The sequence below is a fragment of the Dermacentor albipictus genome, chromosome 1 (genome assembly GCF_038994185.2).
Source record: "Dermacentor albipictus isolate Rhodes 1998 colony chromosome 1, USDA_Dalb.pri_finalv2, whole genome shotgun sequence".
NCBI lineage: Eukaryota > Metazoa > Arthropoda > Arachnida > Ixodida > Ixodidae > Dermacentor > Dermacentor albipictus.
The window spans coordinates 87,906,306-87,920,440 of record NC_091821.1 but is presented as its reverse complement, the minus strand read 5'-3'; the positions used below and the strand labels follow the sequence as shown (position 1 = coordinate 87,920,440).

The 14,135-nt window shown below is 44.0% G+C and overlaps 1 protein-coding gene across 1 annotated transcript in view; it reads left to right on the top strand.

Moving 5' to 3' along the window:
• Positions 1 to 244: 244 nt before the first annotated feature.
• The window catches only part of LOC135897826 (uncharacterized), a 237,810-nt gene continuing 223,919 nt past the window's right edge, over positions 245 to 14,135 (top strand). Inside the window, exon 1 of the mRNA XM_065426534.1 lies at positions 245 to 325. Coding sequence (XP_065282606.1) covers positions 280 to 325 — 46 coding nt within the window. The 5' untranslated portion in view covers positions 245 to 279. The remainder of the gene's footprint in view (positions 326 to 14,135) is intronic.

Genomic DNA, 14,135 nt, shown 5'->3' with positions numbered 1-14,135 from the left:
GATTGAATAAATCGATTACCATGCTAGATTGATCGTCCCCCTCCATATCGTAGTTTTTTAAAATTTATTCATGTTTTTATTTATTTACCGATTATTAGCGTTCTTATTCATTGTTTTCTTCTGATTGCTTTTTCCGTCTCACAAATATTTTACCTTCTATGTTCTAACGTTCAGATTGTTAATTCCCGTGTTTTTATGCACCTAGTTTAACCACCCAATTAATGGCCAATCCCCCACTGTGGGTATGCGCCACAACCACTCAGGTCAACAACAACAATAATGCAGCACAGTTCCAGTGATGTCCAGCTACAACAACTGTTTGATGGTGAGTACATGGCGTTTTCGGAAATCTTTAGTTCATTGGACCCATGACCTACGCCAGTATTGGCTTTTTTCTTTGACTACAACCTCATGCAGCCAAGGTGCGGTGTCAAATTTCTTGTTGTTTTCGTGCACAGTCATGTATGTCAACTTGACGATGTTTAAATTAACTCCGGGTATTCGACAGAATGCTTTGAAAAGCAAGTTTAGGAACATGTTCCAAATTCCTAGTGTTGGCGTCAGAAATCATCACGAGAGCAAACCACTGCAAATATTATTAGAGGCTGTTGTTCAAGTGCAAGAAGTCTCCTTTGCCAATCATGAACCTTTAGACCCGCCGCGGTTGTTTAGTGGCTTGGACGTTACGCTGCCAAGCACGAGGTCGTGGGTTCAAATCTCGGCCGCGACGGCCGCATTTCGTTGGGGGCGAAATGCAAAGACGCCCGCGTACGGTGCATTGGGTGCACGTTAAAGAACTCCAGGTGGTGAAAATTAATCCGGAGTCTTCTGCTACGGTGTGCCTCATAATCATATCGGGGTTTTGGCGCGTAAAACCCCAGAAATCATAGTATCATGAACCTTTAATGAAATGCGTTTTTGCGTAAGAAAGTTCAGTGCTCCAAAAATAACACGTTGAATTTGCACCATCTTGTCTGTCGCAACACGAGCTATTGGGGTTCATATTCTACATGTAATGAATACCAGGCAATCTAACAATTCATGTTTACAGCTTCTCTGTGTACAAATGGTACGCACTGCTGTCGTCGCGGCTATCATGTTGTTGCACAGATAGTGTAGAGAAAAGTCGGAGTTATCGCGAAGCTGTTGTATCCGATGCCGATGCACAGATGTGAATAAGACTCCAAGCTGGAGTCCGTGATGTCACGTGATTACTTCTGATGGAAATGCGTTGACTTATTCGTTATGATACACATCGCGGAAGTGTGACTTGACAAGCATTAATGACTTTAATAACTATGTTCCTACTATTTTTAGATCATGCAGCTCCCTCTATATTTTCTTTCTTCAATGTGAGCAGAGTACATAAGGTTTGCTAGCCAGTTGACTACAGTTCATGCTTGGGTTAGCTGGTTGAACATATGTAAAGGGACAACGACCCAAAAACACGCAGAAAAGAAAGAACGATGCCACAGCTACCGCAATGTCGCTGTTTCTCGTCCGTGTCTTTTTTACGCTGTCCACCTTGCAGTTATTTTGAGTGATTTGCTGGAAAAGGCCAAGTCTATGTGCGGCTGTAATCAGTTCTACAGTCGGATGCTGGCTTTTGCTAAGGTCTACTGCGGTCATGCACGCAACTCCTTCGATACGTCTCCGCATGCGTAAATGAGCACAGTTTTGATCACAAGATCACTGCCTTTCGTCGAAATTGCCGTTCTAAGGTGCATGTTCAGGCGGTGGAGCATTCTACGTTGATCGCAAGGAGCGGCTGTTTTAACTGAATTTCCTGAACCCCGCGAGCTCTCGTAATTCTGGTTGCTCAGAAACGCCGCATTTTCTGTGGCTAGCGTAATATAGAGCTGCCGAACAACGACCGGTTTTCGCGAGCTTGGGGTTCACGTTTTCTGGGGGTCCTCACTTACGCGGACTCTTGACTTCCCGACTTGTGTTCTCTAGCATTGCACACAAACTGTTGCCGTGATCGCAGTAAGTGCTGCTGTTCACTCCACTGTAATCTTTGTCAGCCTGTGACTTTCACCCTACAGTTATATCCTTGGGAGCCTAACCCCCGTATTCTCAAACGATCCTCCTCTCGAAGCTATTCCTTCACTCCACTGAGTTGAGCACAGCCCAGCCCCTCGACTGATGAAGATGCTACACTCTCAAGAATTACCGTGTATGATCATGAAGCGCAGTGACCACTTCTGTCGCGAGGTGGCACTGCTATCTACTTTCTTGATGGAACGCGAAGAGATTCACCCAATGAGAACCGTAAACCGTACGCACAACTTCCAGAATCGCTTGGGTTTAAAGAGGACGGAAGCGTCAAGCGGTCAGCAGTCGAGATAAGCAAGAGACGTTTAGAGTATGGGGTGGAAAAAGCAGGGAAGAGATTGATACGATGAGATCTCTCACAATCATTGCTAGCGTTACAAAGTAGATTTTCAAGGAAAAAGAAAAGTAATGAGGAGATTTATGCAAAAACGATAGATAAAAAACATGTATAGCATACCTGATTACATCAATCAGGCTAGGTGACTATTTGTCACCGCCCCTTTGCAAAGGGGATGACAATAAATCGTCATCATCATCAATATTGAGCTGATGGTCCGTGTGGTGATGTATGAGGACGACATAGTGGTACTAGTGGACGATGCAACGAATTTACACAGGCTTGCTAATATAAGTGGCAATGGAACGACGAATCTAGGCCTTAAGTTTAGCACAGAGAAATCGGGAATAATGATCTTTATTGAAGAAACGAGTACTGACGTGGTATCAATTCAAGAGCAAGCGATACCCGTAATCAAGCAATAAAAATATCTGGATGTATACATAACCACGAAAAGACCTACTCAAGCGTTCACCAAGATAACTTAAAAATTAAAGGCGAGCGGAATGCCGCTGTAATGAAACATGGAGCCCTTCAGGAATACAAGTACAAGGTGGTGCGAGAAATTTGGAAAAGTGTAATGGTGGCAACGCTAACGTTTGCAAATGCAATTCTGTGCTTTAAATCAAGAATCTTGTCGGGGCTGGAGATTAACTAGAGGTCGGTTGGCCGACTGTCTTTGGGAGCCCATGATAAAACCCCAAATGAAGCAGAGCAAGATGACATGGGTTGGGCTTCTTTGGAAGTCAGAGAAGCGCAGAGCAAGATTAGTTTTCTGGAAAGTCTAAGAAACGTGGATGAGAAGTAATAGCTGGCCTAAGTGCACCAATATGTCTACATTAAAAGCATGGACAAGGAACGGAGGAAGAGGTCAAGAAACTTAGCAACCAAGTACAAGGCAAACGAAAGTGTAAATAGACAACCAGGAGTCATAAAAAGGCAAGTGAGAGAAAGAGAAACGGTGAATTGGTTGCAATGAATTTAAACAAAAAAGACCATGAAGATTTATGAAAACGGCAAGAGAGAAATTAGGAGGGAAAATCTGTATGATAACGCAAAGAGAAGTACCTTGCTAGTCGAGGCCCGACCTGGCTGCCTGAGGCTAAAAACATACCGGAGCAAATATGCGCCACAGGATGAGGCATGTGTGTTCTCGAAAAAAGCCCTAAAACGACTCGGCACATCTCATTGGAATGCCAAGATGTTCATCGGAAACCTTGCCCAGCGAAGATGTTCGCCCAGCGTGACCGGCGGGGAGTCTCCTGCTTCCAGAAGCGTTGGGATACAAAGAAGATGAAAGGATTAGCTGGTCAGCACTCTAGATAAGTAAGAGATCTTTAGAGTATTGCTGGAATAAAAGCAGGGAAGAGATTGATGTGACCGGATTCATTGCAAAAGTATGTGAGGGTACAATATAGGAATATAAGTTTTAAATACGAAAGCTAAAATTGTGATCAGGTAGGCAAAAGCTTAGATGGCGATAGATGTAAAACCTGATTAAATGAAGCAGCTTAGGTGACTATTTGTCACCACCCTGTTTCAAAGGGGAGGCCAACATACATCACCCTCATTGAGTCGAGGTGGAGCGTTGAGTGGAGGAACGTTCTAGAGTACGGGCGTAAGACCTGTACGTGATTCTGATGAACTCACCTCTAATGCGTATTGGTGGATCTCGGATGACATTTCTTAATGCATGCGCTTGAGATCTTGAGTACGTAGATGTTTGGTTGTTGGCTAAAGTCTGTAACAGCACTGACATAACTACAGCGTCGACTTGCCTAAATTAGTAAAACGTTTTGTTGGGCGATCTGGTTTATGGCTGAGAAGCGAAAAATAGTCGCACAAAAGAAACGAGGACGAGACGAGAACGCGCCAGTCACATCATAAGTGAGACCATGCCTAAGCGTTTTTTTTGTCTTGTGCTACTATTTTTTGCTACTCTTACTTAACTTACAACGCAATTGACGCATCCAATTGATATCTGAATTATGCGTCGCGCTTAGAATTCCACAATACTTTCTTTCTCCGCTAGCGCAGTGTCTTTCTCGTGCCTTTGTCACGTGCTCTCTCCTCTATTTTTCTTCAATCGTTGTCAAATGTATGGACGTGATGGATGGATGGATGGATGGATGGATGGATGGATGGATGGATGGATGGATGGATGGATGGACGGACGGACGGACGGACGGACGGACGGACGGACGGACGGACGGACGGACGGACGGACGGACGGACGGACGGACGGACGGACGGACGGATGGATGGATGGATGGATGGATGGATGGATGGATGGATGGATGCAAGGCAAAACAAGTCCACTGGTCGACAAGTCCACTTTCGACAAGTCCACTTGTCGAAACGTTGGCTGCCGCTTTCATCTTGTTCTCGTTTTGCTCATCGTCTTGAATTTCCATCTCTCGCATTTCCCCTGTTTCCCTTGGATTTGCCATAAAGTGAAATTTATGTGACCTAATTTTACTTCACGCCCTAACAGATATATTCTATCTCCACCAATACTATAGCCATCACTTGCTTATCTCAATTTCTCGCGTATTTATATCCCCATGATAGCTTTTAAATTACAATGCTTCTTAGATGTCTATGCTTGACTCGTCTGCTTGGGGACGAAAGGAATAGGAATCACGCTCTATTAAAACATGCTCCATCGTTTCTCTGGCTTGCATACAGCAGTTGTAGGTATCATCAGCACTGTCAAAATTTTACCGCTAGCATTTAATCAAGCATCAATCCCCAGTCTCTAAACGTAAAGCTTGCCTCTAAGCGTTGTATATACATGCTTTTTTATATCGTATTTTGCCATCCTGTAGATATTTATTGTCCGGTTACCTTGGATTTTTGCTTCCCAGTGCATTATTGCGGAGTCCCTTACATTATGCTTCAATGTAACCAGGCAATGTCATGCTCCAGTTGGGCATCCACATTTCCTTGCAAGCCACCGTGTCCGTTTTCACCTAGTATCCACATTTCAGCGAAACAGGTACTCGAAACCTCTCGCCGCGCACCCCTTTTCCTCAAACAGCCTCAACCTTTCCTCACACTGAAGCTTGATTTTTCGCCTCTAGCGCTTCAGGCGTTGACCACCTCATGTCTCCTTGGACTGCTTCATTTGTCGGGCTAGTTCACTGCTATTCCTCTGTTTGATTTCAAGGCTAGAACTGGAGTCTGATCCCAGGCATATGAGTTCATTTAAAAGCGTTCGATGTATGTATTCTGTGAGCATCCCATTTGGGAATGCATGGCGGTGGTGCCACCAAGCTGTTTATTTTTACCTTTCTGCTGCGCTTATTCTCGTCCTTCGAATCTTAATCCAACCGCCACCGAATCTTTGAAATTCGTTGGCATAAAATGCAATGTGTTTGCATTCTGTGTGTTTCCCACCTTGTTTTCCTTCGTGTCTGTGCATTCGTAGGTGTCCTTTTTGGTTGAGCACATACTGATTTGAACAGTGCCAAGCACAACGAGGTTGAAAGGAAGACACACATTTCACCAACTTTCAACAACTACTTTATTGCGAAACGAGCCCACATATTTAAACAAATTAAAAAAAAAACGACTAGATAAATAGAGACCAATCTGATATTATTCCTTGTTGCTTCCGCCACTTACATCTTGATGCATGAACTGTTTGCTGGAAATGTCTCTGATGGCATACTAACTCGCGGCGTGCGCAAGCGACATAATTATTTCACTGGCTTGAAAGATTTCCCTAGTTAACTGATTTTGATGTCTGTAGTGCCAGTGAGCGCATCTTTGCTCTGTGTTATAAATCGCGACATAAACTTTGCACATATAATGTTAGGTCATAGCCATCTATAAAGCATAAAGATTCCTTAATGGATAAGCGCATTGTATACAGCGACTTCTTTGATTTCCTTACATTTTTATATTTGGATTACTCTATTCTTGAGCAACTGAGTGTGTGCCACTGGAGGCTTCAGCTATTATGGCACGGATTAATTTCGAGCATATGTGCTTCTTTTAGTGTATCACATGCATGGTAAAAGGTGTGTTTGTTTACTGCCCCCTTCTGAATGCGGCTGCTCTACGGCCAGTTCTAGGTAGGAACTTTTTTGTGTACGTATATGGGATCTAAATCTACAGTACTACAAAACAACAACAAAGCATTTCACATTCACCAATTAAAAACACACATGCATGTTGCGGAACGTTGAGACACTCAGCTGCCCTGCCAAAACTGCCTCATCCAGGAAAATCGCCAGGTGGGCGCAGGCTCACTCGCGAGAGCATGCAGCATCCTCGGGCAAATGCACCGCAGTCTCGGTGTTTGTGTTAGGCCTCAGGTTTCCTTATTGTAAACAGGAGCGTTCGGTCGGCGCGTGGCAGCATGCGCTGGGCAGCGGAGCATCAACTGTTGTATGGTTTCGTGCACGGCACAGTCAGGGCGAGGGCTGCATCTTGCGACTCCTAGCCGCTGCCCTCGGGCGCCAGCCCCCCGCACAGTCGATGTTCAACCAGAGCAGAATGGTGCATTACTGGCTCGCGAATCCGCGGCAACTGAGGGGCCTAATTTGGTTCCTCGTGACTAGGCGGGGGACGACGTGGATGATCGCCTCGCAGGCATCTTCCGCAGGCGTGACGTGGGAGCTCGGTGGCAGTGCATGCTCCGCTGCAGCAAGTCGATCGGCCTCAGCTCGTTTCCCACGACGCCCACGGGACTGCGAACACTGGAGGCGAAGGCTCACCTACCTCTGACCGGGTGCCGCGTTGTTGTGGTAGATGGAGCGAAGTAATGAGGAGAGGCGACCCGCCGCTTGGAGCATGACGAGTGCGGGGCGCGAGTCGGATATGAGCGCGCACTTTCCGGGCGGTGGTCAAAAGCAAGTGCGTACGCCACCACATACATCGCAGCGTTGGCTCGCCATCCAGAACGCGATGCAACTGACCAACGTTATTCAATTCCCACTGCTGCGAGCAAGACGATCGCGTATGTGTCGGCCTTGGCAAGCGCCGCGTCGCAGAGCGGCCGCGCGGCAGCCTACTATCTGAGGTTCACTCCTGCGCATTTTTTCGAGGCTTTACCGCGTAGTAATCCGAAGAGGGACAAGTAGCAGCGCGTTCATATAAGGCTTCCTACTGCGGTGACGTTGCACACAACCACGCGATGCTAGCAGCCGCAACTTGGCATAGAGTATCCGCACAGCAGCCGCCCATCACAGCGTGGGGGCCCACAGCTCCATGGCATTTGCTGCGAAGTTTACGTGATGGTCGATTTTGAGAGAATGCCTTCTTATAGCGAAACGAATAAAGATGCACGAAGGGTGTCGCTAATGCACTCTTCTGGTGGAATGATTACTGACGCAGACAGAGATCTTGATATTTTTCAACCTTTGTATATAAGTATTCGTAAAAAAAAAAGAAATTCCATGAACACGACAAGGGTGAAGGGAAGAGTAAATAGCATGCGTCTTTATTTATTTATTTATTTATTTATTTATTTATTTATTTATTTATTTATTCATACTGTCAGCACAAGCCAATACACGAGTTGCGGTTACATTGCTGTCATCAAACTAGACATAGTAGATGTTTAAACAATTCAATAGAACGCAATCAGGATAGGAAGGCACCGCATATAAACAAATATGAAGCAATAAACATGAGTTACAATTAACAAGTTATAGCACTATATGGGTCTAACAAAGAAGTAATGCGCCGAAGCAACTGCAACCGGCAAACAGCTAACAATAAAACGTATTCTCAACCGTTTACAAGTAATTGGTAACAGCCTTTACAAAAGATTGTAAATCACTACATTCTACAATATCATGTGGCAAGTTGTTCCAATCGTCTACGCTTCGAACCGGGAACGAATTTTTGAATGATTCTGTTCTATAATTAAATGGTTTAATAGGTTTTGAATGCTTTGTTCTGGGGTTAGCACGTCTCTCTAATGTGATGTGTTTCTCTAAGTCTACTTTATAGTTCCCGCTTAATACGTGAAAAAAGAATGTCAGCCTGTTAAGCTGCATTTTCTGCTTGACAGTCATGAGGCCAGCTCTATTTCTAAGTTCAGTGACGACTGGGTTCTAGCGTATGTGTTAAAAATAAACCTCAAGGCCCTGTTGTGTACGCGCTCACATTTTAGTGTGTTTGGTTGAGTGTGCGGCTCCCAAATATGACTTGCATAAGTCAGTACAGGAAGTACAGTCATTTTGTAGGCCATTTATTTCTTTATTTCTTTATTGTACCTGCAAGGTATACAAGCATTATGGAGGCGAGGGGTCAATCGTACAACATAAATACAGTTATTCGCACATACACAATTAAAAAATTCAAAAATGGGAACGAATGTAATTTCTAATACAACGAAAATTCACACTGTCATGCAAGGCTTGTACAATAATTACGGCAAGAAAATACTATTGCAACCGATTAAGACACTAAAAGATGAAGTATCCAACCGACTTAGAGAACGTTTACAGAAAAAAAAAATGTTGATATGCGTTAAATTACGCTGGAAAGTGCGTCACGAAAATTTGGCAATGTTAACTAATGAGGCGGGAATATGGTTACAGTCGAGGCTGGTTTTGGGCAGGAAAGAGTACGAGTATGTTGCAGTGTTTTGGTGAGGGACATAGACTTTGTGGTGGAGATCAAGTCGAGATGAGAAAAAAAATTAGGCGGTTTAATCAGTCGGGTCCTAAGAAGATGATTATGATGATAGATCTTATAAAACAATGCAAGTCGAGATAGTTTCCGTCTCTTTGCAAGCGGGGGCAGATTAAGTATCGATTTCAAGTTAGTTACGCTGGAAGTTCGATGGTAGTTACTTAGGATAAAACGTGCTGAGTGATTCTGCATTGCCTCTAAGTTATTGGTAAGAGTTGCAAGGCCAGGGTCCCATATTGACGAGGCATATTTGAGATTAGATCAGACATAAGTGATATATAACTGTCGCTTGAGTGATGAAGGTGCGAGAGAGAAGAGACCCATTGTTTTTACCTCTGGGGTGGCGTCGTGAAGTTTTCGTCGTAAGGACCAAAGTTTACACGTGGCCATATTACAGATGTTGTCGACATGTACCGACCAGTTCAAATCATGTGTGAGATGAATTCCTAGGTGTTTAAATTCCTTAACCTCCGCTAATTCGGCTCCGGTAATGCTGTAGGGGGAAATTAAAGGATCTTTTTTATGCGTCATAAACATATAAACAGTTCTTGATGCATTCAGTTCCATTTGCCACTCGTCACATCAGAGAATGACTTTTTGTAAATGGTTACTAAGCGCCTGTTGATCATTAGGAGTGGATATTTTAGCGTATATAATGGTGTCATCTGCATAATGCTTGATGGCTATTTGATATATATATATATATATATATATATATATATATATATATATATATATATCGAAAAAAGTAAAGGGCCTATAACAGATCCTTGCGGCGCACCAGATCGAACTGATTTATTGGTACTGTAAACAGAATTTAATGAAACAAATTGTACCCTTTCTGACAAACATACCTCAATCCATTTTAATAGCTGAGTATTACCTAAGATATGAGACAGCTTTATAAGCAGCTTTCTGTGGGATATTCTGTCGAATGCTTTTCGGAAATCGATACAGATAATATCTATTTGAACCCTTCCATCAATACATTGACCGATTTCATGTGTTACTTCAGTGAGCATAGTGACTGTGGTGTACCCTCGGGGAAAGCCATCCTGGTTTTTACCCAAAATGTCCTTTTATTCTACAAATTTAGTTAGGTGGGTAGTTAAGATGGGCTCTAGCGTTTTGCAACATCTACTTGTCAAAGAGATTGGTCGGTAATTAGTGACATCATGTTTGGAACCCTGTTTGTGAACCGGTACTACCTTAGCCCTCCTCCAGTCTCTCGGAACGTCGCTGGATTCTAGAGATCTTGTATAGATATCCGAAAGAACACATGAGCACCACTCGATGTATCTCTTTAAGTAAGCGTTGCAAATTTGATCACGGCGAGGGCATTTTTTCTAATCTAGTTTAAGGAGCAGGCTCAAAATGCCGTCTTGTCTAATAGTTGGTTCAGATATACAGTGCCTAATGAAATGCAGTGTTTGGGGTGTAGAACCATCACACCATGTGAAGACCGATTCAAAATATTCGTTGAAGAGGCAAGCCATTTCTGAGCTGTTCGTGATAGTTATTTTAACTTGTCAGAAACTGAATGCCGGATTTGGGCCCTGAAATATACCTCCAATTTTTTCCCGGAGAGTACTTAATAAAATTCTTAAGTGTTTCATTCAGGTAACAATGTTTCGCTTTAATAATTTCCATGTTTAGTTCCTATGAAATGGAATGAATACAATGACGTGTTCTCGTAGAGAAAAATTTTCTAGACCGCATTCGTTTCAGGAGACGCTTTTTATGAACTATTTTACGTGTAATCCATGGGTTTTTTTCTGCTAACTTTCTTGGAACGCTTGGGAACAAATAGTGCTATTGATTCCAATACCACACTTTTAAACTTCTCCCAAGCACTATTTACTGACGTAGTATTTATCGAAATAAAATGGTTGAAATCATCATAACCTTCCTCTAAATGGTCCAATACTGCAGCACCATCTGCTTTAGAGAAATCGGAGACTAGCAAAGTTTTATTTTTTTCTGCTCGGTTATATGTGGTAGAGATATACGTGATCACCATATTGTGGTCAGAAATCCCTTCTAAGACTTCACGCCAGTACTTGGATTGTGTGACAGTTCTGCTTAGAAACACCGAAACAAGTAGTGATTCTCCTTATTCGTGGGTTCCTGTGGCCATAGTTACTATTTGTGTTAAGTCAAGGGGAAAAGTCAGATTCAGAAGAACACGAGACATGGCCTGATCATCTTGACCTTCCAGATAATATAACCAGTGAATATTAGGTAAATTAAAATATCCGACCATTATAATCTTACAGTTGCTGTTGCCAAACTTTTCAAGGAAGAAATCATTCAGCAATAACATGTATTCTTCGGTGGTGCCAGGGGGGCGATATACTGCAACAATTACAAAATACAGACCACAGACCTCAGTGGTACCCACATACACTCCAGTTCTAGAGGGGATGAAATTTCAACGAAGACCATTGAAGTTTTATAAGCAATAGCAACACGCCAGAAGGATATACCCACCGCCGAGTCCCAAATTGAACAGGAGGCAGGCCGTCGCCTGGAGACAACTCCAGACGAACACCTTCCCTACTCCATTCCACCTGAAACGTATCGTCCCATATAAGTATCAGGACGACACGTGCAAATTGTGCCACGAAGGACCAGCAACACTCAAACACATGCTGTGGGAGTGCAATGTAGTTATAGGAAGGATGGCAGTTGCTTCGGACACCCTGTCGTCGAGGTGGGCTGCCGCTCTGCGCAGCTCATACCTCGGAATCCAGACGTGGGCAGACCAGCAAGCCCATGAGGCGGCGTTCAGGCAGCCTTCACGTTGCCCCTTGGGAAACCTGAGCCCGGGTCGCGTTAAACCCTGCCAGACGTACAAGTAAGTTGTATCCATCCATCCATCCATCCATCCATCCATCCATCCATCCATCCATCCATCCATCCATCCATCCATCCATCCATCCATCCATCCATCCCATCCATCCATCCATCCATCCATCCATCCATCCATCCATCCAACCATCCATCCATCCATCCATCCATCCATCCATCCATCCATCCAGGCACGTACCCAGGGGGGGGCCCGGGGGGGCCCGGGCCCCCCCGAAATCAGATGGCATACCCCCCCCCCCCCCTCCCCACCCACGCCACCACTCCTCACACATTCCTAAAGCGCTGCCAGATGAATGTTGAGACTTGGCAGCTATTCATCGGTCAGCATTATGCTGCCTTTTTCACTCCTTTTGGATGGCGGTAGTTATCAGCATCTCTTGGGATGTGAAGGCCAGTTTTCTCATAGATTCGGCGCCCGCGAGATTAACTCGAGATGCGTTCATTTGTCACCATCCATTCAACTGTCACGCGCATAGCTGTTGCTTTTGTTAGTTCAACCTTCTTTGTTTAGGCTCATCCTGGGACCACGAAGGGGATACGGCTGTTAGTCAGCTGGTCTGTACTCTCGTGGAACGAGTTGCGGGCGGAGAAAACGCCAAATGCGTTTAACTTTTCCTTTTGCTTCATTATTTCCTTTAATGACAGCTCGTCGCGACGCTGGCAGATGCCCGGAATCATATACACGTGATATGGGTTAGATAAGGTGGGAAATAAAATAATGTGAAACAGCGCCCATCACAAAAACCTGCAATAACCCTCAAACCCATAATCAAGATGACTCTCACCCGTTACCTCGTCCGGTTTTTCCCTAATTGTATAGCACTTTTCGTGCAAAATTGGCAACTGGAAACAAAAATCGCAAGGAGTTGAGAAATCAAGCGATCTACTAAGGTAGAGAGCCAAGGCAACAACCAAACTGCAAGGAAAAGCGAATTTAACAACAAATCTAACAAATATAACCGTTGCTTCACAAAATATTTATGGATCAACATCTTTTTATTTAAATAGGAAGTAGAGAAAACGCCGTCGGAAGCGGAGAACAATTACGTGTTTTGAATGACGCTTCTACAGTTATCGGTCGAACCGCCTCACGTAGCCACTTCTCAATTGTGCTTATGTGGGTGCTTTTCTAACCTTTCGCGGTGGGCGCAGTACGTCTACAATCACAGTATCCTGCGCTCTATGCGGTTGTATGGGACTGGCGGCCACACAGCGGTACGCAACTTCCCAAATAACAACACGAGTCGTTTTCGCACTTGGAGCAGTAAACGAGGAATATAAAAGAACTGTGATTGTAATGGAAATATATATTTCGCTGTAATTCTTCCAGAGCTAATACAAAAAATGCTACTATAGTCGGAGACAACTTAAGTCTACAGTGAAACCTCGCCCACGCCCTCATTACAACCAGCAGCCTCCACGAGGCTGCAAATAATCCGTACTTCAAACTTTTCCTGTTACCCAAATAAGGCGGTAACCACAAAAAAGTAAAATTATTAACGCTTAATTTTACACGTTTTCCCTCGCCTATTACAATGGAATGACGAAAGCCTAATTCTTTATTGAACTGAAATGCTTGCTTCGCTGCAACTATTTATTGTCAAGCTTCACTTCAGTTGGCAGTGAAGTTTCATGAGTAAACCGGCTCAGCAGTGAAAAGAACTGTACCGCAGACTTTTGAAGAGTGAAATATACTCAGACTCCGTACACTTTGTCCATGTCTGTTGCATACCTCATTGGTTCCGCCGATGGAAAAACTCTTCAAGAACAGCGGTCGATCCGGAGCTATCAAGCACGACGCCATTTGATAAGGCCGCATGACGATGATTTTGTTTGCTTCTGTGATTAACTGGCGGAGTAATATTGCTACATGCGTGTGGTATTTGTTTGAACGAGGCGCGTGGGTGCCATCACTCCAGAAAAGTGGAGGAAGAACGAACTGGGCTCGCGCTGTGAATCTAACCGGTCAGCGCTGCAAGCGTTGTTGTAAATATAACCTATAAATAGTTTCTCGTCTTAATGACTCGTCTTTCGCGTAAGAATATCTACAGAGGTTCTACAGCTACCTTAATTCTACACAAGAAAAGCAGGGAGATACCTATAGAGAAAGGGGTCAGACAGGGAGACACAATTTCTCCAAAGCTATTCACTGCTTGCTTAGAAGAATTCAAGCTATTAAGCTGGGAAGGTTTAGGAGTAAAGATCGACGGCGAATATCTCA